The sequence below is a fragment of the Protopterus annectens genome, chromosome 8.part0 (genome assembly GCF_019279795.1).
Source record: "Protopterus annectens isolate FY-2018-M chromosome 8.part0, PAN1.0, whole genome shotgun sequence".
NCBI classification, from domain to species: Eukaryota; Metazoa; Chordata; order Ceratodontiformes; family Protopteridae; genus Protopterus; species Protopterus annectens.
The window spans coordinates 1592728686-1592754641 of record NC_056741.1 but is presented as its reverse complement, the minus strand read 5'-3'; the positions used below and the strand labels follow the sequence as shown (position 1 = coordinate 1592754641).

The window sequence follows — 25956 nt, the reverse complement described above, 5'->3', positions numbered from 1 at the left end:
TCTACCTTGTCTTCTCTATGCTGCCCCTGTTCTTACTAAAGTTCAAACTTCACTTATCATTAAACTAGAGCAAATTTATCACAAAATAGCCAGGTTTGCCTCTAATCTCCCTTATAAATCTCACCACTGTCTCGCCCTTAAATCACTCCAATGGCCAGAATTCTCTGAACAACTACTTCTACCCCAACGTCACATTACACACACTGTCCTGAATGAACCCTCTTCCTGCCCTTTCATCTCCGACCTTGTCTCCTACTACAACCCCCAGCATCACCTTCATACTTCCAGAAAACACCTCCTTGACATATATAAACCCAATAAAACTATAGGAAAGTCCCTCTACAAATACTATGTTGCACATGCTTGTTACTCACTCCCTCAAAATTTAAGCATTGAAATAAAAAACGTTGTATATAGTGCAGAAGGGACGTAATAAGGCAAATAATTAATAAATCCACTGTTTAATAGGTAAGCGCTTTCGCACGCTTTCAAAGGTGCGCTTCATCAGACCATTTAAAACCAAAAAACAAATGTTTAAATAGAGACAGATAAAATACATCATCAGTTACATCATCTCTGACATTGTCAGTTCTAACACTTCATGAATATGTAAACAAGTAAATAAAATACTATTTGAAAACCCAGATAATATATAAAAAGATAAGATATTAACACTGCTAAAACCAAGAATTGAATAGTCACTTAACCAAAGTTTGCCACTTTAATGGACGTGCCAATAAATGAGGTTTAAGAGGTACAGTAGTATTCAGCCCAGGACATTTGTTAACATGTAATCTAATAATCCATTTGGACTCTTGTTCCAACAGGTTATTAGGATCACCTAACTGTGGATTTGTATAGACAATGCCAATAACCATAAAAGTAAAATTGTGATCTAAACTTTTATCTAGTATGTATAGTAACCAACAGCTGAAGAAAAATAAATATGAAGAACAATGCCAGTAGATCCAAACTATTTACACTCCTCTAATGTCTTGGACAAACAGCCTTTGATAGAGTATAAAAACACATACCCCTAATGCATCTATTTATTATCAAAAAGTGTTAATTAAAACAAACAGTTATAGCAACTATTTTGAATTTAGTTCCCTATTTAACCTTTTTGGGAACAAACTACCAAATTTAAGAATAAAAACTGCCTCTTTCAGAAGCCGTTTATGTTTTAATGACATACCTGGAATTTTTGCCTTTTCTATGATAGTACCTTTCAGATTTTTACAAGTCATAAAATTTAGCTGTAAGGGGCTTTTTAACTTTTTATTCTTAATATCTCTAAGATGTTCTAAATATCTAACTCGAAAACTTTGCTTAGTTTCACCCATATAAAATAGGTTACATTCACATTTTAAAACATAAACAACCCCTTCTGTGTTGCAGCTATAAATGTCACATGGAAAATACATTCTGTCATTTATATAATGAAAAGTTGGCACAGTAAATTTATATATTGAACAATGTCCACAAGATTTTAGTCCAAACCCAAAAATTTGTCGTCCAAGCATCTGTGCTGGAAAAGTAAACTGTGCATGAAGAATCATGTCTTTAATACTGCTGCCTCTCTTATAAGAAACTACAGGTCTGTGAGGCAAATGCTCCTGTAAATATTTATCTTACAACAAAAAGTTCCAATAAAACATAACAATCTCAATCAATTTCTCTGTGAATACATTATATGTGGTAACAAAAAAAACTTTGTCTTCAACTTTGCTATCTACACTTCTATCAATTATGTCATTCTTCGTAATAAAAACTGAAGGGCTCAGATCTTGATTTAAATGCTTTATAGCCGTTTGTGTAGAGTGAGTATCATAGCCCCTCTTCACAAGTTTTAGATATTCCCTCAGTAAGATTGCTAGAATTATTATTAGCCTATTAATACTTTATGGACGCACTCTGATCAAATTGGGGGGGGGGGGGGGTGGCAGCTTCTACCATCCATAAAATGATTAATATTATCAAACTTCCTATGGATTCTAGTTCTGATGTTCCCTTTTTTCCCCTCTAGAACAACATCCAAGAAAACATTATTTCCACATTGCAATCCATCAAATGCTATGCCAAACCTGTTCTTGTGGCGATCCTGAATAAATGACTTCACCATAGATCTTCCATCCTCGCACAGAAGAAAAATTGGTACTTGCATATTATCGCAATCACGTTCCCGAACAACTCACTTAACTCATTTTGTAATCAAAAAAGAAACCCCCCCCCTTCTGTGAAGAACTCGAAATAGCCATGAATTACAACCTCGTTGGATAACAGTAAAACTTAGACAGAAAAAAAAAACGGAATCACCGACTCAGTAACATTGATCTCATTGTGGAGCTTTTCGCCATGAGTCTTTGCTGAAACTGTCTAGTTGCACATTCAAGGTAAAAAAAAAAAAAAATGCGAAATAGATTAACTATTTTTTTTCCCTTGTTCAGTAAAATGGTGGGGTTGTAGTAATGCAAAACAAGCCATAAAATTATTTGAACCCGGTTCTGTACCTGTCGGGACGAGTGTCAAGCTAGCTGCCGCGAACAAGCTTTGGGATGCCTTTACTTCCTCTTCAGTAGTCACGGAAGCGAGCCAGCAGTCACAAAAGAGAAAAAAAGGGAGAAACAGGGTGGTATTGAGGGAAATGAGTGCAACTTGTTCGACAAAGTAAGACAGCAACACCTGTACTTTACCTTCTCACGATTAAGTACAGCTTCAAATGCTGCACCACTAACACCACATCTGTAAAAGCAGCCGTATACTTTTTCTCAATAAGTCATGCTGCTAAAGGACGCTAACAAGGAAGAAGATTTTTGACTCTTCCTTTTTTTGTTTCAGAAGCAAGGTGATACAAGAGTAATAATGACCTTACACAACCCTTCTGCCTTTAACATAAACTTGTTTTGCGGTCAGTACAGGAATTATACCGGGTTAGGAATGTGGTTGCAATAATACGTAAGTACCGAAAAATCGGTGTGTGTATCGATAGTATTTAATAACATATTGTATTGTTGAAAAAAAATGCACCTTATAAAGATAATTTACCTCAAATAACCCCATGAATAGGTTGGAATACATAGGGGCAAATGGTGCCCCCATCGCTGTGCTTTTAATCTGATGATACAGGGTACCTTTGAACTGAAAATAATTATTCGTGAGGCAGAGGTACACCAAATCAATAGAATAGTAAGCCAAAGGAGCATCTCCTTTAATCTGACGATACAGTGTATCATTAAATTGAAAATAATTATTTGTGATGCAGAGGTACACCAAATCAATAAGATAGTAAGCCAAAAGAGTATCTCCTAAAAAAAAAAAAAAAAAAAAAATATATATATATATATATATATATATAAGTGCCTCAATATCAGACTGGTGTGAAATATTGGTATAAAGACTTTTAATATCTGTTACTATCCAATACTTAGATTCACTCCATTTAACAGATTTAACTTTGTTTAAAAAAATCAAATGTGTCTTTCACATAGGAGGGCAATTTCTCTACTATTGGAAGCAACTGGTCATGCAATAGAATTCCTGCATTGTATAGAAAATAATTACATGCGGAGACAATTGGATGACCTGGTAGGTCTACTAAACTCTTGTGTATTTTAGGAAGGCAATAAAACTTTGCCATAATACAGCCTTCCGTACAAAACTTTGTCTCTATATCTTTTGCGTTAATATATTCCATTCTATAGCCTTTCTGTATCAAATCATCAAAATTAAACAAATTTGCTAGGTTGTCACAACACATTTTTAAATATGGCATACAACTCTTCACTACCACTTTGTTACCCTTATCTGATGGTTTAAAACTTACATCCTTTCTCTCACTCATAGATTTAAGTGCCAACCATTAATTCTTAGTTAAATTATAGCTTATACCACTGTTTTTCATTTCATTCAAAAATGCAGAATATGCTTTCTGTAATGAAAAATTTACCATACATGACAATTGTTTTATAATTTCATTAATGAAAGGAGGAATATACCTGCTTTTATGTTTAATTTTAGTAGTGTCTAATAAACAATATGCATTTTCACTTGTCTCTATTTCTCAAAATGAATTACAAAAGAAACTAAGTTTCTATACTTTCATCCAAAGAATTCCCACTTAAATCAGTGCTAATAGGAACATTAATAAATCCATCGTTAACGAAATGACAAAGCAGATGCAACTTCCTAACAAGTGTAAACACTTCAATTTGCAACACATGTAATCTAGGCATAACAGTAGGAATATATTTTAAAACAGTTTAAAACTAAAATTTCAACATCTGTTAATACAATTCTAAATAAATTAAGCACATATTCATTGACAGCTTAATTTGCAATGAGCTGTCTAAAAGTCTTTAAAAAATTAGTACCATCTTTTCTTCTTTCCATGCTGCTTCTCCCATACTGCTTCTGGCTGTCCCTGTTTCCTGCTGCCATTGCTGGTATCTTGATTGCCATGAAAAATTTCTCCAAAACCAACTTCACGCTTCTTAAGACTGAAGCTGAATGACAATAGAGATACAACTGCTGAATCCTATACATTTGCACTTTATAAGCACTTACACGAGTGCATGGATCGTGCAATCCCTAACAGAACCAAGATGCTATCCTCCAAAAAAAGGAAGCCGATCTGGTGGTCCCCTGCTATAAACAAACTCTACAACAGAAGAAAGAAACTGTTGCAAAAAAGAGTAAAATTCCATGATTGGAGGAACTCCGTGGTCAGCCTCAGTAAGAAGCTGAGATCCCTCATGAAATCCTCCAAAGCTAGTTACGCTGATTCTAAAGACAACTGCAAAGCATTCTATAGCTATTTCAAGAATCTCAATGGCAACACTCAGATCTGCTCTGAGTTACAGCACAATGGCACTAAATATACATAACCAACTGATATTGCCAACATCCTGGCAGATAGGTTCAGTGCTAACTTTACCCCTCTCTCATCCCCTAAAGGGCCCATCTCTATACTGGAAGAATGCAAAGTACCTGTAATCACGGCTGCACAGGTAAAAAAAACACTCTCCAAAGCCAAGAACACAGCATCCATGGGACCTAACAACATCCCAGGCTGCGTTCTACATGAACTACAGAATGAACTGGCACCCCACCTAAGTACCATGTTCAGTCATAGCCTCACCTCAGGCTTTGTACCCACTGAATGGCGCACAGCAACAGTTATCCCACTCCACAAAGGGGGAGCCACCATGGACCTCTGGAACTACCGCCCCATTAGCCTGACGAGCCTGGTCTGCAAGGCTGTGGAGCGTATCTTCATGGAACTTATAAACAATGACATTGGTAATCTCCAAACTCTGGACCCTACCCAGTTCATGTTTGTAAAAGGCAGATCATGTCTTCTAAACCTGATAGACTTCTTTGAAGTGGTCACCAAAGCTGTAGATGAGGGTAAGGTGGTACACACAGCCTATCTAGATCTCGCCAAGGCTTTCGACACCATCCCCCACTCTGGAATTATAGACAGACTCACTAAACTAGGTATAAATCCCTATGTCACAAGATGGGTTGCCAACTGGCTCACTGACCTAACCAACACTGTGAAAGTAGCAGACTCTAAATCCAACTTCAGACCACTGACAAGTGGAGTTACCACAGGGTTCAGTCCTAGGTCTTCTCCTGTTTGGTATCTACTTTTCTGAAGTACAGGCTAACACAAAAGATCTTTGGCTAACAAAGTTCGCAGATGACTGCAAACTAGGAGCCATAATCAAATCTCCTAACGATGTGGACATTCTACAAAAGGGCCTCACTGAGACAGATGCTTGGTGTCAAAGCCATGGCCTCAAGCTCAATGCCAAAAAGTGCATTGTCATCCCTTTTGGTAAAAACTCTGTACCCATGAACTACCACATAGGTGGTAGTCTACTTAACACTGAAAGTGTGATAAGAGACCTTGGGACACAGGTGGACAGTAGTCTCTCCTTTGATAATCACATCACCACAGTAGTCAGGAAATCCTCCTACGTGGCACACCTCATCACAAAAGGTTTCTCATCCAGGAAAAAAAGAGGTTATTGTTCCCCTCTACTCATCACTCATTAGGCCCATTATAGAGTACAACGCCCCTTTTGGTATGTACCTCACAAGACCTCTACAACAACTGGAAAGGCCACAGAAATATCTCACAAAGAGGATTACCGGCCTCAAACAGATGCCCTACGCAGACAGTCTCAAAAAACTCCAGCTTTACTCTTGTCGCATATAGCCTACTCAGAGGTGATCTCTGCCTAACATACAAAGCTATGTCAAACCCAGAGCTGTTGGACATGCTCCACGTAAAGAAATCCCAATCCCTCCGAGTTACACACTCTAGGGACCTAAACCTTGTCACCACAATAAACAGAACATGCTGGAGGGACAGATTCCGATCTTAGTGACTTTCCATACTCTGGAACAAACTACCTATCTATATCAAACAAAGCTCCTCATTAGCACTCTTCAAGAAAAGTCTTGATGATTGGATGGGTGATAGGAAATTCACCCCAGGGATCACTTCTGTGGCTCTGCTTGACAGGGGCACAGGAAAATAATTTTCTTGGGTGGCAAAAGCCAGGGTACCATTTGGATAGGCTTATATAGGCCCAATAGCCTAGTACCTATGTATGAAAATTCTCTTCCATATATTTATTCCAGTGTGCTGGCGGTAATGGAGGAAAGCTGTTAACTCTCCTCTAATTGTTCATATGATATGTCCGTTGCCTCCTAAGAGGCGAAAGAAACACCATGATGCTTCTCTCCCCGTTCCTTTAGTAAAGGAACATCCCCCCCGCCAAATCAACGTTTTTATTGGTATTCATCTTGAAGGCGGAAGCATTTGCATAGTCCCACAAATCTTTTTGCAGTTTAACTTTCCTGTCAATCAATTTTTTAGTTGCGGTCTGTAGTTTATCATTAATACTTCCCAACACTGTTTCAAATCTTGGCACAGTAAGTTGAGAACACAGGGAAGCACAAACAGTAAACATTTCTTCTTTAATACGTCTTTGTTTTATCAAATCTCGTTCCACCAAAATAGCCACCTACTCAGTTGTACAATGGTGTACAGCTGCTATCCACCGGTTTTCAAACCCTGCATCTTCACTGTCTTCCAAATTAAAAGGGGTTGATGGATTGTTATATGCTCACAACCTCTTCGGGGTGATGTCTAACTCCAGATATCTCTGCAAGCTAATAACATTATAGTGTGTAGCATTTTCTTTGAAAAGTAAATGTTCTAACTTAGTTACAGTACCTTGTAATTTAGCAGAAAGTGCTAAATTATGACTCTGCCCCACCGATGAAAAGGGGTTTACAGTCTGTTTATGACAGCCTTCTTCCAACATCTTTTCCCAAACTTTGAATTGCTCACCAGACCTCTGGATGTTAGTGGCACCTATTCTGTCAGAAGAACGACCCCCCCGCTTGTGAAATATAACGCTCCGTCCTTCTCTAGGGGCTCTCTCCATTTTCTTCTCTAAAGATTTTGGGAATCTGATGAGCATAATCACTGGCTGTATACACAATGTATAGTAACCAACAGCTGAAGAAAAATAAATATGAAGAAAAACAATGCCAGTAGATCCAAACTATTTAATAAAAAAAAACAATTACACTCCTCTAGTGCCTTGGACAAACAGCCTTTGATAGATTATAAAAACACATACCCCTAATGCATATGTTTATATCAAAAAATGTTAAAACAAACAGTTAAACAATTATAACAATCATTTCCAATGTAGTTCCCTATTTAACCCTTATTTAAGAATAAAAACTGCCTCTTTCTGAAACAGCTTATTTTTTAAAGACGTACCTGGAACAATTTTTACTGTTTCGATGATATAGTAACTTTCAGAATTATCTACCTTTATCTAGTATGTGTTTGGCTAGAGCACTTCTGACAGCAGCATCTTTAAAGTAGCATCTTTGAAGTGAACGAACAGTCTTTGCAACATAAGCATTCATCAAAAACCCCTGTTCAAAAAAGAACTTAACATTTTTCTTCAGAATACATGGCCTGCCCTTGTCTAACCCCCACTTGATCTAGTTCTTCTCAACTTGGACTCCTTTTCCCTATTCTTCTCTTTACTATATTGTACTTGCCTCGTGTACCTTTATACCTCCCTCTCCCCTCACTTCCATAGCATATATATTCGTATAGATCTTTATTTAAAAAAAAATTGGTTGAATGGTTTATCTATTTGTATGTACTTCATGTGTGATATACTCTAGACCTGTCAATTATTTAACCTGCTGTATGTACAGATATTCTCTAACTGTTGATTTTCTTATGTTTCATAGTGGTTTTAATTTTTTATTCTTATTTTTATTTTTGATTTGATTTTTATTGTAAAAAATGTGCGATACTTCTGGAGCTTTTCTCCTCTGTTCTCCACCGAAAATGGGCCCCTGGCTCAGTTGGACTAACCCGATCAACAAATGTCAATAAATAAAATAAAGAAATAAATGATAAATAATGTGAAAACCTTCATTAAGCAAGAATATAGGTCGAAGACACGTGAAATTTTCTTTCCCTTATTTATAAATAGGAGTGAGTAAAGTGTATTTCTTTGGAGGTATCTGTAAAGATGTCTTTATCGACTACATGCTGTAATAATCAGGGTAAGAATATTTGCAAGAAGGAGTTTATTTAATTCCGGGATTAAGCCAGAATTTTCTTTGAGTTCTTCAGTGTATGTAACAGAAAACTAACTGTTCATTCTGCTGATTTTTTTGAATCGGGTTCTCTGAAAGCTCAGGAGCCCTAGTGCTGACATGTGACACCCATTTCCACATTCTCTATCCTTCGTAATAAGAGTTTCCCATTTCTCAGAAATTAAAAGCTTTTTAATTTTTAGTTAGTGGTGTCCCTCTGTTCTACTTCTCCTTTTAAGGAGAGAATTTCAAAGTCAGACTTCCGTATTTTTAGAATCAGTCTACTTAGTGTCTGATGTCACCATTCAGCTTATTTGATATGAATTCTGTAAAGATTTCCCCCATTCTAGTGAACATTATAGTGCTTCTGAGATTCTCTGCCTATAGTTTTTTTTTTTCTTTTTAGTCCCTCAAATCTAGTGTGATGTTTATTCTGCTTAAATTCTGTAAAGTAATGGCTAACAACATTTGTTCAGAATTTTTAGCCTGAAACAAGTATTGGTCTCATGTATCATTAAGTTTCAAACTATTGCCAGCTCTTTAACTTTAACACTGTAATCCAGTACTCTTGTTGCTTTTCATCATGAAACTAAATTTGCATACTGATGATTTCTTGATTAAATGATTCCATTCATGTAACTGTAAATCTTCTAAATTAGTAATTTTAAGGCTGCCTGGTCTGTAAGTTGCAGGTATTAACTAGGGAGGGGCAAGTGATTGGACTGGCCAGTAAACACACCAGTAGAACTGGCATGGTGATTAAACACTGACATGATTTGTTTTATTTCATTAAATTTTTACCAGGCAAACGCTGTATGTGCACATGTGTTGCAGGGATGACCTGGGAGCATTTTCTGGATAAGTGATTTGCTAAGTGTACCAGGCAAACACTGTATGTGCACATGTGTTGCAGGGATGACCTGGGAGCATTGTCTGGATAAGTGACTTGCTTAAGTGTACCAGGCAAACACTATGTGCACATGTGTTGCAGGGATGACCTGGGAGCATTGTCTGGATAAGTGACTTGCTTAGATAAATGGGACTGTGGGAATCAATCTCTGGACCAGGAAGAAGTGCTTTAGTAGACTGTGTTCTTAATCCTCTGATTTAAACTAGTAACTGTGTGTGTGTATTTAGTGAGAAAAGTCAATTAGGCATTCAGTTGATGTGGTTAACGTCGATGCAGTAACATTGAATCTCACAATTTTATACTTCCTGCATACTCTGAGGTTACTTCTCAGAACTTGCAATACAGCAAATGGTGTTGTTGCATGTGGCAAGCCCCCATGCATCCCCCACCATTGGGTGCTGCCCCCCCCCACACCCTTTGCTAATTATATTAATTCTGAGGTTGCGCTATCCCCAGGAAGGGAGCATGTTCCGGTTCCCTGGGGATTATCCTGTATTGCACAACTGTAGACCATCTGCATTGTTGATCAAATTGGGTCAACAGTGGAGAAGTCTGCCTTGGCCATGATTGACCAACCTCATGGAACCTGAGTGTGTATGTATATCCTACATCTGGAACTCTGTCCCTTAAACGTACTAGCAACCTTTCCAGTTTCAAGACCAGTCTAAAAATATCTCTGACACCTGCCCAACCTTCAAAACTGATGCATGATCACGTACTTACTATAACTATGCCTTTCTCACTCTGAATCAATAAAACGTCCATATCTTACAGGTGGTAATGGCCTAACTTCAAAAGTATCTTTCACTGCAATGATACTACTAATGCACGTACTATTTTTTCTAGTGCCCTTCTATAACATTCTCGACTCTCTAATGCTAGCAAACTCACCTTAATTTTCTCTTCTGCACATTACTCCTCCTCATCTCGTTCTGTTCCTCTGCCTATTTTGGAATCAGAATTCTCTCTCATCTCAATTTATTATTAGAAATCTAGTCAATATTTTGAATAACTATATATTTTTTTACCTGACATAGGCTCTCTACTTCTGCAGGGTGTTTTGCTACTTGCAGTATGTATTATATCCTTGATCACAGTATTTCAGTCTGTTGTGGGGGGCTCTTATTCCCTATGTATAAGGTATACCCCAATCTTATTTTGAAAGTGTTTTAGCTGTTGTGGGGCTTTTATCCCCTTGTATATAATTACTTATCTGCAATCATAAAATGTTTTATGCATGTCTGTGGAGCTTTTCTCAACTCATTGTAAAATATTAATTTCATATGGGGCTTTTTCCCCCTTGCAAGTACGGTTGGTGTTTGTTTTTACTTTTCTCCCCTTGTATATATGTCTTTGAATTTTTTCTAGGGCTTTTCTAATCGTGCCTTCACTGAAAATTGGCTGTTGGCTTGGTCAGACTTTTCTGGTTACCAAAAACTGATAAACAGATATATATTTTTGTTTTATGTATCTTTCTATGAATGTGTGTGTGTATGTGTGTACATGTCCATATGTATTTATAGGTTCATAGGTTGGTACTGAGCTATCTGCCCGAAGGCATGTATTAGCCCAGCCACGTTGTGCGGTATTAACCGCCCCTTTAGTAGTTCCCTAGACCCTTGTACTAGTAGCTAGTACCCTTGACCCCTATCTAGTAGTGCTGTTGGTGTGATCCCCTGTGTGAACTTTCTGTTACCCATCCACTCATCAAGGTTCCTCTTGAAGAGTGATAATGAGGGGCTCTGTCTTATGTAGATCGGGACCCTGTTCCATAGTAAGGGAAGTCTGTGCGAAGGGAATCTATCCCTCCAGCATGTTCTATTCATTATTGTGTTGAGGTTTATATCCCTAGAGTGTGTAGCTCGAGTAGATTTGGTTTTGCTAAGATGGAGCATGTTCAACAATTCTGGGATGGACATGGCTCTGTACGTTAGACAGAGATCGCCTCTGAGAAAGCGGTATGCAACAGAGAACAGTCTTAGCTTTTTCAATCGTGTTGCATAGGGCAACTATTTGAGGCCAGTAATTCTCTTGGTTAGGTACCTCTGTGGTCTCTCCAGCTGCTGGAGATGTCTAGCCAGGTACATTCCAATTGGTGCATTGTACTCAATATTGGGTCTGATGAGGGAAGAGTAGAGGGGGCACCATTACATCCTTAGATCTTGATGCGAACCCTTTCATGATCAGATGGGTCACATAGAAGGATTTTCTAACCACTTTGGCAACATGGTTATCAAAGGAAAGCTGGCTATCTACTTGGGTCCTTAGATCCCTTATTTCTTCTTCAGATTTCAGGGGATTACCTCCTATGTTGTAGTTTGCGGGTACTCTGTTTTTTCCAAAGGGGATTACTACGCATTTTTTGCATTTAGCTTGAGACCATGGCTTTGACACCATGCATCAGTCTCATTTAGGCCCTTCTGGAGGATCTCCATGTCGGCCGGAGACTCTATTATAGCACCCAGTTTGCAGTCGTCTGTAAACTTAGTCAGCCACAGCCCTTCCGTGCTTGCCTGTACTTCTGAGAAGTATATGCCAAACAGGAGGGGCCCCAGGACAGAGCCCTGAGGCACACCACTCGTTACTGGTCTGGATTCGGACATAGATCCCGCTACTCTTACTTTATGGGATCTGTCTGAGAGCCATTTTGTGATCCATCGTGTGACGTAAGGGTTTATGCCCATGCTGGTGAGCTTATCAATAATACCCGAATGGGGAATGGTGTCAAATGCTTTAGCAAGGTCAAGGTAAGCCGTGTGTACCTCCTTTCCCTTATCTATAGCCTGAGTAACTGTCTCAAAGAAATCCACCAGGTTCAGGAGGAATGATCTGCCCTTGACGAAGCCGAACTGTGTGGGGTCCAGCGACTGGAGGTTCCCAATCTCTCCATTTATGAGTTCCATAATGATTTGCTCCATAGCCTTACAGATCGGACTGGTCAGGCTTATTGGTCGGTAGTTCCCAGGGTCAGTTGTAGCCCCACCCTTGTGTAGCGGGACCAACGTTGCCGTGCGCCATTCTCTGGGCACATATCCTGTGGAGAGGCTGAGACTGAACAGGGTATTAAGATGCGGGGTTAATTCCTTTTGGAGCTCGCGTATGACACAACCTGGGACACCATCTGGTCCCATGGAGGCAGTGTTTTTAGTTTTAGATAGAGCTACTCACTTTAGATACAGCTCCCACTGGCTGTCAAACATCAGCCCTTACAAAGGCAGTTTGCCCATTCTTTCCTCTGTGAGGAGACTGCTAATTGTGGGAGGCCATCATTGAGGCTCAAGGACTTTTTTGTAATTGTAATACATTTCATCCTTTGCTGACAGATGTGACGACCTTCATTGCCTTCATTGGTGGGCATCCACATTCCTGTGTATGCCCCATAAAATATGCCACTTAATGTGGCTTAGCAGAGCAAGCCGTACATCCTGATGAACCTGTTGCGTACTGTGTACCTTTCTCTCCAGAAAATGCAGGTATTACAGTCATTCAGCATCAGCTGCTGTGCTTGCTTCCATCCTCCCCTTCCCTGCTCCTCTAGTACTGAAGCCATTCATTGATCTTTGGGTCGTAATTAAGGCTGTAACTCTGTACATCATCATTGGGAGATGAGTATCTTCATGTGGTCGATGCAAGAAAAGGCAAACTAGTGAAAAACAAAATTAAGCACAGATGCCCTGTCATCACTGAATAGCACCACGTTTATTAAATCCACAAGATAAGTGCTTTCATCTTAATGTAATGATAGGACTTCATCAGATAAACCTAATAACTGCCAAATTTAAAGTTCAGTGAAAGTCACATGATATATTTGCACTAACATTCTTAAACAATATTGTAATCAGTGTCACAAAATTGTAATCAGTGTCACAAATTAATAATCGCATTTATTTAATTTCTAATACGTATTATTAAAACCATTAAAAACTTGCTTATACAGTCAAAAAATTTCCAAAAATAAATACCTACCCCAAACAACATTGAATGTATCAAATAAAAGCATATACACTTTAGTAAAATTTAACTTAAGCAAGCAGGTGATGGAAGAAACCTCATTGAGTCCTGGGGAGCTACCTGCATTCAGCCAAAATTGCCATACAAGTTCCCTTTTTGTCTAGTAGCAATCCTCAAGGGCCAACCCTAGGATTAACTAACAACTGTTCCATAATTAAAAAATTAAATTCTTGTCCTGGACATGTTATTAAATGCTTGCAAAGTGCATTAATGTTGCTTCTGTTCCTAATGTCGTGTCGATATTCACAAGTACGTTCTTTCAGTGTTCACTCAGTTTTTCCTATGTAAAACCATGCGCAGGACTGACATAGAGTTAAATATACCACACCTGTTGATGTACAGTTATATTTTCCTTTTATTATAAAATGTTCTCCATTAATTGTGAACTTCCGCAACAAAGGATGTTCTTACAGTAGCTACAAGTTTCACATTTGAACATACCCCATTGTCCATCATTTTTTCTCACTTGGTTGGTGGATCAGAAACATTTTTAAAGCCATGTCCTTTTTCATAAATAATCAAAGGACTGTTATCCAGCCTTTCCTTTATTTTAGTGCAATCATTTACCACCGATCAACTTTTATTGAGGACCCACTTTATATACTCATGGTCCTGTGAATATGTAGTAATAAAGCTACTTTCATAGCTGGGTTTCACCTTGTATACCAAATAAGAAGGTACATTACTGATGATATCAATTAATTATGTACTGCTGTCATTGCGTAATAGAATGGGTATAAAAAAGTTGTTCCTCCTTTTACATGAAACCTCCTCCAAAGAATTAATAAAATTCTCAGGATACCTCTCCTTAAGAACATATTTTTGAGGTTGTTGCACTTTTCCAAAAAATCTTCAGATAAGGTAGTCATGCGTGCTGCTCGAACAAATTGTCATTTTACTACTGCCTTTTTCTAATGGGGAGGGTAGAAGAACTATGTTAACAAGAGGTTGATTTCTAACATTTTTAGGAAACTAACGTATTCTAATGCCTTCCTCCATAATACTAGCTCCCACCCTCCCCATCGGAAAAAGGCAATAGTAAAAGGACAATTTGTTTGAGCAGTACGCATGGCTATCCTGTTTGAAGATGTTTTTGGAAGAGTGTAACACCCTCAAAAATATGTTCTTAAGGAGAGGTTATCCAGAGGATTTTATTAATAATTCTTTGGAGGAGATTGTATGTAAAAGAAGGAACTACTTTTTTATACTCCTCCTTTTAGGCAATGAGAGTAGTGCATGATGATAACGTACCTTCTTCGTTGGTGGATAAGGCGAAACCCAGTGGTAAATGTAGCTTTATTACTACATATTCACAGGACCGCACAGGAAAGCTGGGTAAAGGTTATTTGATTATTTATAGAAAAGGGCATAGCTTTAAAAATGTTTTTGAGTCCACCAACCAAGTGAGAAAAAATGATGGATAATGGGGTATGTTCAAGTGTGGAACTTGTAGTTATTGCATACTTTGTTGCGATAAGTTCACAATTAATAGGGAACATTTCATAATAAAAGGAAAATATAATTGTACATCAAAAGGTGTGGTGTATTTAGTCCTATGTCAGTCCTGTACAGGATTTTATGTGGGAAAAACTGAGCGAAGGTTGAAGGAACATATTTATGAACATCTACATGCCATTAGGACCAGAAACAACATTAATGTACTTTCCAAGCATTTAATAACATGTCGAAGGCACAAATTTAAGTTTTTAATTATGGAACAGTTGGGAGTTAATCCCAGAGTTGGCCCTTTGGGATTGCTACTAGCGAAAAAGGAATTTTTATGGCAATTATAGCTGAATGCATGTAGCTCCCCAGGGCTCAATTTGAGGTTTTACCATCACCTGCTTGCTTAAGTTAAAAGCATATACACGATGGTAAAATATATATTAAATGTTTTTTAGGGTAGGTATTTATTTTGGGGATTTTTTTTGATTGTATAAGCAAGGTTATAGTGGTTTTAATAAGTATTAGAAATTAAATGAATGGGATTATTAATTTGTGATATTGATGATAATGTTTCTTAAAGAATTTTAGTGCCAGTATGTTGTGCGACTTTCATTGAATGTCAGATTCTGCAGTTTTTTTATCCGATGAAGTCTCATCATTATATTAGGATGAAAGCGCTTATTTTGTGCATTTAATAAACATGGTACTATTCAGTGACTACAGTTCATCTATGGTTAATTTTGTTTATCCTCATGTCGTTGGAAAGACACGAGTATGGCATTCTGGACCATCTTCTCAGATTTGTTGTGTTAATGTGGTTTAAGGCATGGCTGTTGGGCTTTGCTTTGGGTGCAGATGTGTAGTCAAGGCTAAGATGTTTACCTTTGCTTATGTGGACAAGCAGTATATCATAAGACAGCTAACTATAGAAGCATTGTAGTTATTTTTCTAATCGTGTATAAATGTGGGATATCCCTTCTGCTTGTTGAGCAGAGTGGACAAGGGTCTTGTTCAGCTTGGTAAAATTGAACTTCCCGATTGCTTTTTTTTTTTTTTTCCAATAAGAAATCACTGTTGGTGTAGTTTGTGTGTGCCAGCAGTGATTCTTTTGTGGTTTTTTTTATTTTTGTGACTATTATCCCTTTTTCTTGTTGCAGTTGTCAAGTTGATATATATATTTTCAGGGTATGGGAGCTTGCCTTGCATATGAGTATACTAATAAAGCTTATATTGAATTTTTTTGGTGGCTGAATTCATGGCCAGATGTTCTTCATCTCACATTGCTGCAGTCCTTACACTTGGGTAGTCCGCTGTCCTCGGTCGGCCCGAATATCAAAGTATTAGGCTGACGTCGGTCAAGGCGCTTAAGACTGACATCGGGACGTCAGGGTACAAATGCGCATGACCGACGTCATATCCTCAGTCTTTTTTGCCGCATGGTCCGATGCAGACCTCGTCTAGGGTGGCTGCCACTGGGTCAGTTCTTCGCAGGCACGCCTGGTTGAGGGATCAGAATTTATCTGACCATGTTAAGACAAGGATTTTGGATGCTCCTTTACAGTCTGATGTGTTGTTTGGTTCACCTGTGGAGGCAGTCTTAAAGAAGATGGAAGACAAGGCTAAGTCTATGCAGGCTGTTAAAGATTTTTTGCAAGTTCAGCCTCCGAAGTTTAGTAGAAATTGGCCTGCTAAGGGGTGGACGTACCCTTCTTATGATTCACAGTCTAGGGGTAGATCTAGACGTGGTAGGGGCAGAGCTCAGGGCTCTTTCAGACCTAGAGCAGGGAGTTCGCCTGCACAGTCTTCGGGTGAGGGCAGGGGCCAGTCCTTTCGTAAACAGGCCCAATGACCTTCCTTTTCAGCTGCCAGAGCCTTCTTCTCTGGCAGCACCTTTGGGAGGAAGGTTGGCACTCTTCAAGGAAAATTGGAGTTTAATTACCCAAGACAGATGGGTATTGGATATCATACACCAAGGTTACAAGTTTTATTTCCATACCTTGCCTCCTTTCAAAGGCATGCCAGACGTTCCTCCACAGCAAAGAATAGAGGCTCACAAACAAATTTCTCTGCTGCTTCAAATAGGGGCCATACAGCCGGTCCCTCTGCCAGAAGTGGGCCTAGGATTTTATTCTTGCCTGTTCCTAGTACCAAAGAAGGGGAACACGTGGAGACCAATTTTGGATTTATCTATCCTCAACACTTATCTGGACATTCCCAAGTTCAAAATGTTGACGTTACAACAGCTTTTACCTCTGCTGGGCAAAGATCACTGGATGGTGACTCTGGATCTCAAGGAGGCTTACCTTCATGTTCCTATCAGGCTAAGTTGCAGGAAGTATCTGCGTTTTGGCTGGGACTTCTCATTATCAGTTCTCTGCATTGCCCTTTGGCTTATCTACTGCACCCAGAGTGTTCACGAAGGTTCTGGCTCCAGTGATAGCTTTCTTCAGGCTAAAAGGAATACAGATCTATCCTTATTTGGACGATTGCCTAATTCTGGCTCAAGGAAGGGACGAACTTCTTCATCATTTGCAATATGTGATAGCAGTGCTAAGATGCCTGGGGTATTCTGTGAACAAAATAAAGTCCAGTCTAGTACCCTCTCAGGACATGTGCTTTCTGGGTGTGAGACTGAATACAGCATCCCAGATGGCCTTTTTGACCCCGGACAAACAAAAGAATCTTTCCCTTTACTTCCATCAATTGTCTCATCAGTCCAGGCTGACTGCAAGGACAGTCCTTCAAGCCTTGGGGTTCATGGCATCTTGTATTCTGGTGCTTCCCAATGCCAAACTGCATATGAGGAAGCTACAATGGTATCTAAAAATGTATGGACACAGCACTGCCAAGATATGGACACTGTCATTCAGATAATACCTTGCATTCAAAAGGAATTTTTGTGGTGGGCTCAGGAATGTCACCTAAACAAGGGACTCTCTGTGACCCGCCAGAGGCGAGTCAGATTCTAACGACAGATGCCTCAGACAAAGCTTGGGGAGCTCATCTAAATGGAAAGTGGATACAAGACACGTGGCCTGCCAGACTACAACATCTACATATCAACTTGAAGGAGATGTTAGCAGTCCAATTTGCATTAATAGCTTTCAAGGATTTACTTCTTCCAGGGCAGGTGTTGGTTCTAACAGACAACACAACTGTCATGTGGTACATCAACAAGCAAGGGGGAACACATTCTTATCCTCTATGCAGACAAGCAATGATTTTGTGGGAGACTGCTCTCAGTTTACAGCTAAATCATCAGGCAAGGTTTCTGCCGGGAGCACAGAACTCCTTAGCAGATGTGTTGAGCAGGCGAATTATGGATCCCCACGAGTGGAAATTGGATCCTCATGTATTTCAGAAATTGACAGTGTCATGGGGAACTCCAGACATAGATCTGTTCGCTTCTCCACTAAACTACCAGCTGCCAAAGTTTTGCACAAAAAGGTTTCATCCCACAGCTTGGAAAGTGGATGCTCTTTCTTTCAATTGGAGCAATCTTCATGTGTATGCCTTTCCACCTCTGCCTCTCCTCCCAAAGGTACTCCTAAAGGTCAGACAGAACAAGCCAAAGATGATTTTAATAGCTCCAGATTGGCCTCGACAGCACTGGTACCCATTACTGAGAAGTCTGGTTCGGGAGCCTCCATGGCCTTTGCCTTCGATTCCACATCTGCTGTCTCAAGAGAACAGTCATTTACTCAATGTCAAACTTCACTCTCTTCACCTAACAGCCTGGCATATTCTGTTTTAAATCCTGGAGGGTCTCAGCTTCCACAGCAAGTTTTGAATGTTATTTTGGAGGCCAGAAGGCCTAGTACAAGGAAAGTGTACGCAGATAAATGGAAGAGATTTTTATTTTGGAGTGCAGCAAAGGAATTTGATGTTGCTAAGCCTAATTTATGTGTGGCTCTTCAATATCTTGCTGAGTTACTGGACAAAGGTTTGTCCTTCTCTTCTATTAAGGTTCATGCTGCAGCAATTTCTGCTCACTATGACTGTGACCCACCATTGTTTTCTCATCCTTTGTTTAAGCAATTCCTTAGAGGGGCAAAGAATATAAGACCCCCACGTAGAGCTCCTACTCCTGCTTGGGATCTCAATTTTGTGTTGGAGAAACTCACTCTACAACCTTTTGAGCCTGCAGCTACTGCTGAGTTGAAATATTTATCATGGAAGACTGCTTTTTTGTTGGCCATTACCTCTGAGAAGGGTTTCTGAATTACAGGCCCTTATGGCGGTTGAGCCTTTCTTAATTTTCCATAAGGATAGGGTATCTTTACGTACTAATCCTTCCTTTATACCTAAAGTGGTTTCTAGTGTGGCTTTAAACCAAACTATTCATTTGCCTACTTTTTATGCAAACCCCCAAAATAAAGGGGAAAAGATTTTGCACACCTTGGATATACACAGGCAGTTGCGATATTATTTGAGCAGAACTAAAGGGTTCAGGCAGTCTCAGCAGTTATTTGTTTCATTTGCTTTGGGTTCTCAGGGCAAGCCTGTGTCAAAACAAACTATTTCTAACTGGATTGGGTTTTGTATTGCTTTCTGTTATTCCCATCATGGTAAGGAGATTCCAGCTGGGATTAGGCCTCATTCCACTAGGGCTACTGCCACTTCTACAGCTTTTTAAGGGGTGGCAACTAAAGATATTTTGGAGGCAGCTACTTGGAGTTCAGTGCATACTTTCTCTAAGCATTACCACCTTCCACTTTACTCTAAATCTAGGGCTGGGTTTGCCACTGCAATTTTACAGGGCATTTTGGCAGCTCCTACTACTTTATAGTTTTGCCATCCTCCCTTACCTCTGCTTTGGGATTCTACCCAAGTGTAAGGACTGCAGCAATGTGAGATGAAGAACATAGTACAGTTTTGTACCTACCATAAATGTAGATGTTCGAAGATCCACATTGCTGCAGTCCAATTTACCCTCCCTCCTTCCCCTCTGTAGTTAGAGGCGGTTGTGTGGTTTGGGTTGTGAATATTGGGGATATTGTATATATTGTACATATGATTAGTGCAAGGGTGGTTGGTTGTTTTTTGCTGTCTTTTTGTTTTGACCTTTCTGTTTAGGGTCTTCTGACATCTGGGGCAAGAAAAGACTGAGGATATGACGTCGGTCATGCGCATTTGTACCCTGACGTCCTGATGTCAGTCTTAAGCGCCTTGACCGACGTCAGCCTAATACTTTGATATTCGGGCCGACCGAGGACAGCGGACTACCCAAGTGTAAGGACTGCAGCAATGTGGATCTTCGAACATCTACATTTATGGTAGGTACAAAACTGTACTTTGTGCTTGGTTCCTTACAGAGTTATAATTTGAATAAGTCATATTGGAAACAAATTGCAGCTTTCTGTCTAAGTAAAGCCACTAGGGTACATAGTCACAAAACATGTCAGAGGTTAAGATAGGTAGGACATTTAGTGCCCTTTCAAACAACTGGATTCTTCAGGGCCACATTATCATTCATTGTTGTTTAATGGTTGTAGAGTAATTTGCCACCCTGCCGTGGGGGAGGGGGGTGTGATGTAGAGAATTTATCAAGATGGAGAGCATGATTGGCTTTCAGTTTTTCATTTAAAAGCCTGTGTTAATTCAGGCCTGAATGAAAAGTTAGAACTGAATCTATTTTTCTTTTCTTCTTCTTCTTTCAGCTTTTCCCGGTTAGGGGTCGCCACAGCGGATCACCTGTCAGCTCATGATTGGCAGTGGAGTTTTACAGTGTCGAGTTGCCAGCCCGGTGCCCATCCTTCCACGGAAGGCACACACATGCATGCACTCATGCCTAGGGCCAATTTAGAGTAGCCAATCCACCTACAGCATTTCTTTGGGATGTGGGAGGAAACCGGAGCACCCGGAGGAAACCCACGCGACTACAGGGAGGACATGCATACTCTGCACAGAAGGCACCCCAGTCGAGAATCGAACCGGAGAACCTCTTGCTGTGAGGTGGCAACGCTAACCGCTGCACTACCGTGGCCACCCATGAATCTATTTCTCTCTCTGTTTTGTAATTTCTGCATGTTAACTTTTGTTTCATGTTAAAAGACACTATTTTTGCTAGGTACGTGGATTTGTCAGTGTGTGAGCATTTATAGGCTGACCCAGAGGAAAAAATAGTTTAATGTTGCTACCTCACAGTGCTTGGTTTTAGAGTTCATTTCTGTAAACATGCTTTCTTTGTGTAGTCTTCATGTCCCCATGTCAGAGTGTGTTTTCTCCAAGTGCTCCAGTTCTTGCAACATCCCTAAATGTTTTAGATGAACTGATCCTCTGAATTGTAGTTTATGTGCATACAGTGTGAAAGGGGGTGAGGGTATCAGTGTGCATGTGTACGTGCACATCCTGTGATCAGTTTGTGCCCAAACTGGTGCTATGAGTTGTGCCGTTCTGCCATTTAGTGCACCACTGAGGTACTGTGCACTTGTCTTCATATCTCCCTGTTTTACTAGGAGTTCCTCAAGGCTCTATTCTAGGACCCCTTCTCTTCTCTCTGTTCATAAATGATCTCCATGTAGCTATTCCTCAATCCACCTGCATACAGTATGCTGATGATTCTACTATCATCTGTTCTGCAAAATCTCTCCCTGAGCTGAAATCTCTAAGCCAAACTGTATTCTCCATAGTAGAAACATGGTTCCAAAACCGGTGCTTACTCTTGAATGCCAAAAAAACCAAATTACTTCTGATTACTCCTAACAACAAGACCCCTCCCATACACTTCTCCATCCTAGCTAGTAATGGAACCCTTATATCACCTGAACTGACCTGTAAGTTATTAGGAGTTACAATAGACAATAAACTCACTTTTGACAATCATATTAATAACACCATTAAGTCCGTTAACAGAAAATTAGGCTCCTTGTATAGGATAAGACCCTTCCTCATCCCAAAAGCAAGAACTACCGTTGCCCACTCTCATTTACTGTCTACCCTCCTCTATGCTTCTCCCATTTACACCAATTTAAAGCAAAACAATCTCAACAAACTTACCAAAGCCTACAACAGTATTGCAAGGTTTGTAACTGGTAAGCCCTATAGAACCCATCACTGCATTAACCTACATCAGCTAGACTGGCTTGAACTGCAAAATGCTCTGCTACTCTCTCAACTAACAACTGCTCACAAAATCTTCTACCTACCTAACAACACACCTACACTAAACAATCTTATAACACCCTATAATAATCTTCATTCCCTACGCTCCTCTAATAAACTCCTAGCTTATATACCCAAATCTAACAACTTGGCTGGTGACTCCTTGTTCTCCACCACCACAGGTAAGCAATGGAACATGCTGCCACCCAACCTAACCTCTATTTCCTCCTTTCCCCTCTTCAAACTTAATCTCAAAAATCACCTAAAACTTCAATGGTTATGCCCTTGCTGTAACCCTGACTAATACTCTACTATTAGCTTGTAACCTCACTTCTCACTCTTCCTTTACATTACTACTCTGCCAACAAATGTTATGTTATGTAAATGTTATCTTCCACATTTTTATCCCGATGGTTTACTGTACAATGTTACGATTAATTCCTTCCTAATGTATGTGGCATTGCCTCTTATTGCTTTGTTTTTTCTATATTATTATTAAGTGTGTGGAGCTTTTCTCCCCGGGCCTCTACTGAAAATGGAAATATCTCCAGCTAGACTAGCCCGGTCAACAAATGTAAAATAATAAATAAAAAAAATAATAAGTTTTTGTAAGTCTTTTGTGTTTTGAAATTTAGCTAAATTCTTCACTTATGCTGTACTGATTAAAAACTATAAAGGTGAAATATCTACAGGTAGTGGCATAAGGTGTGTTGGTCTAAATATTTTAATAAGACTTGGACATCATCGAACTTTCAAGATCTAATATGCTAAAACACTTGTATCCTCAGAGGTAATTTGCCTATCTTCCATATTGTCTTGCTAAAGTGAGGTTTGAAAGTATCTTGTTTTCTCTGGAGCTCTTCTGATTGGAACCCGTATTAGCCTGCAGAGGGAGCCTTTTGCAGTTTTACTTCCTTGGAAAAAAAAGGAGATATTTGATGCTTACAGATGCCTCTCAGTGTTCAGTCTTGGCTTACTGTTGTGTTTGGCATCACGCATTCCTGTTGTTGTACCCATTTGGTTACTTTATTTGTGCATGAATAATTTCACTTTTAACAATTTAGTTTTGTCCTTTAGCTGCTTTGTTATGGGCGTTCCATTTGCTAAACATTTCTTTGTATGTGTGGTAAGGAATTGTATTGAAACTCGTGCGTCTTTTTTAACTCGCGTATGCAGACAGAAAAGAGAATAATGGGATAAAAAATGTAGTGCTCGCTTTAATGTACACATTAGTCAGAGTGTGTGTGTGGTTTTCTTTTCTTTCTTTTTTTTTTTTAATCGCAAGTATCCGTTCATCTTTTAAACATGCAGATATCACTTCTATTATATTTCACTTTGCATGTGCTTTTTTTCTCCGTTATTTAGCTGGCATTTTGTCATGTCTAAGTTGTGCATGCCGTACCTTTTTCTGTGCTTTAAATATTTTTCAGTATAGCTGTTATCAATTTCTTATTAGCTTTCTTTCAGTGTTCTCATGTTTAGTGATTTACTGTGCAGACTCACTGGTAGCTATAATTCTTAAGAGTTCTGTAATGGTGATTATTGGGTGTGGTAAATATAGTGGTGCACAAACTCTCAGTCCATATGGCTGCTTGATTTTATGTGGTAATCTAAGAAGGGGATTTAGGATTGCTTGTCCATTTAGCAGTTGTACATGGTTAGAAAAGAGACAGAAGGCGACAGGGAAAATGAACTGCCCATTTGTAACGATTTTGTTTTCTTTTCACTGTAGTATGAGACAGCAGTAGACAGTGAAAATCCAGGCATGGTTCAGCAAGTTGCTTACCATACAGTGAATCGGCGCTATAGTGAATTCTTAAATCTACAAACTCGTCTGGAGGAGAAGCCAGATTTACGGAAATTAATAAAACGTAAGTCATAAATATAAACACAAAAAAATAAAAGGTATCAAAGACTTTGCATAATTTTAGCAGTGCATCATATGTATCATGAGTTTTGATTATTTTTTTTTATGTAGCAAGACATAAATTGGTAGGCTATAAAAATGCTTTTATGTTGTGTGATTATCTGTTTTGTAGTATTAGGTTTTCATTCATTGCCTTCATTACTTAATTTTATGTCAACATATACTTAGATATCCATCCACCTACCCAGCTGGCTGGCATGTTTTGGATTTTGGACTTTACTTAGGCTTTTACCCTTGAGTCAAGTTTTGAGTCCTCAAATGTAGTACAGTATTCTACAATACTTATATTCACAAGTATATGTGTATTCATTTATATATATATGTATATATATATATATATATATATATATGTGTGTGTGTGTGTGTGTGTGTGTGTGTGTGTGTATGTATGTATGTATGTATGTACATAAAAATTCATATATTTATATATTACATCAGTTGACTGGACCCACAAATGGTGAAACACAGTTGACTGAAAACATTTCTTTCTTTTCTATCGACTGTGTGCACAAGTACAGTATTATAGAAGATGTTTTTGTAAGGAGGGCAAGCCTCCCCCATATCCCAGAATAGATTACTTCATCCCCTAAACTCCTCTTACTTGTAATATACTAACTCCATGGTTGCACAACAGGTGAGAAAATTTAAAATGCCTCACACACTGAATCAGTGCTAGTGCGCAAGCATAAACATTTACAGCTCTGGTAGTGTGACATGTTGGTGGCCACTGTCAATCCATACACACATACTCTGGACTCTCTTCCCTAATTGCACGTATAATCAGAAACAGCATCATTGTATGTTGTTTATACACTTTTACACTTTTCTGTCAGTTGTAATTCAGTAAAACGAGTTTTCAGTCAAGTGTCCTCACCATTTGTAGTTTAGTCAAATGATAGGGACCAATATATGTATATAAAATTTTATGTACACACACAAATATATATATATATATATATATATATATATATATATATATATATATATATATATATACAGGTTCTTTTCTTTTAATTGAAAACTCAGAATATTGAAACCCATTTTTTTGTAAACTTTTATAACCTTTATTTCATATTTTTTCATATTCAAAGCAGTCCTCCTACATGGTGAGTTTCTCTTCTGCTGATGCGAGTCCTCTCCTTCCTGTTATATAGAGTATTATATTCCGCTTTGCCTAAAAAAGCAGTTGCATCATTTGTATCATATTGATTATTTCATAATATCATCCACTAAAGTTGTCACTTCACTTAGCCTGTAATGCCTTTTTTGGACACTTTGTGTTTATTACCAAAAAGAAAGAGAAGAAAAAATGTAAAACAAATAAGAAAAACGATATTCTGCAGCTTTTATTTTTCCTGCTTTACCATCCATTTAAGTAATTTCCTTTTCTCTGTACTCTTCTCCCTTGTTCTGGAGATTCTTCTTTTTCTTTGCCCTTTTTAATCCCAAAGGGATCCTTCTTCCTCACCTCTTACTCCTATCTTAATTTTTTGTCCCATCTTGTCCATTTTTGATTGTGCTCTTTTTTTTTTTCCATTTGTCACTTTTCTCTTCATCTGCTAACTTCCTCTGTTGTGGAGTGGGGTGGCTCTGCTATTTTCTTGTGATCACCTGTGCCCTATTGTCATAATAGTTCTCACAAGTGCTTTACTCCCTAAATTTACTCCTTCCTCGTATCCCAACAAGAAATATTTCTTTGACACCCCCACTTTATCTGGAAAAAGATCCTTTGATAATATTTGTAGTTTAAATTTCCCTGACTTTTCACAGTGCCAAAGTATATCCTTCCTAGCATCTCTTTTTTTTTCCACACCTCTCTTCCACTCTTGTAAATACCTTCACTAGCTTGACCAGTGTTTTAAAATATTCCACTTTTTATGCCTTGGTTTTTTCACAGTCGCCACTGTAA

At 38.8% G+C, this 25956-nt stretch overlaps 1 protein-coding gene across 1 annotated transcript in view; it reads left to right on the top strand.

Annotated features, from left to right (window-relative positions):
• Positions 1 to 25956, top strand: part of LOC122808516 (sorting nexin-19-like) — a 501608-nt gene that overhangs the window by 54514 nt on the left and 421138 nt on the right. The window contains exon 2 of the mRNA XM_044079471.1: positions 23853 to 23991. Within this exon, the coding sequence (XP_043935406.1) occupies positions 23853 to 23991 (139 nt within the window). The remainder of the gene's footprint in view (positions 1 to 23852; positions 23992 to 25956) is intronic.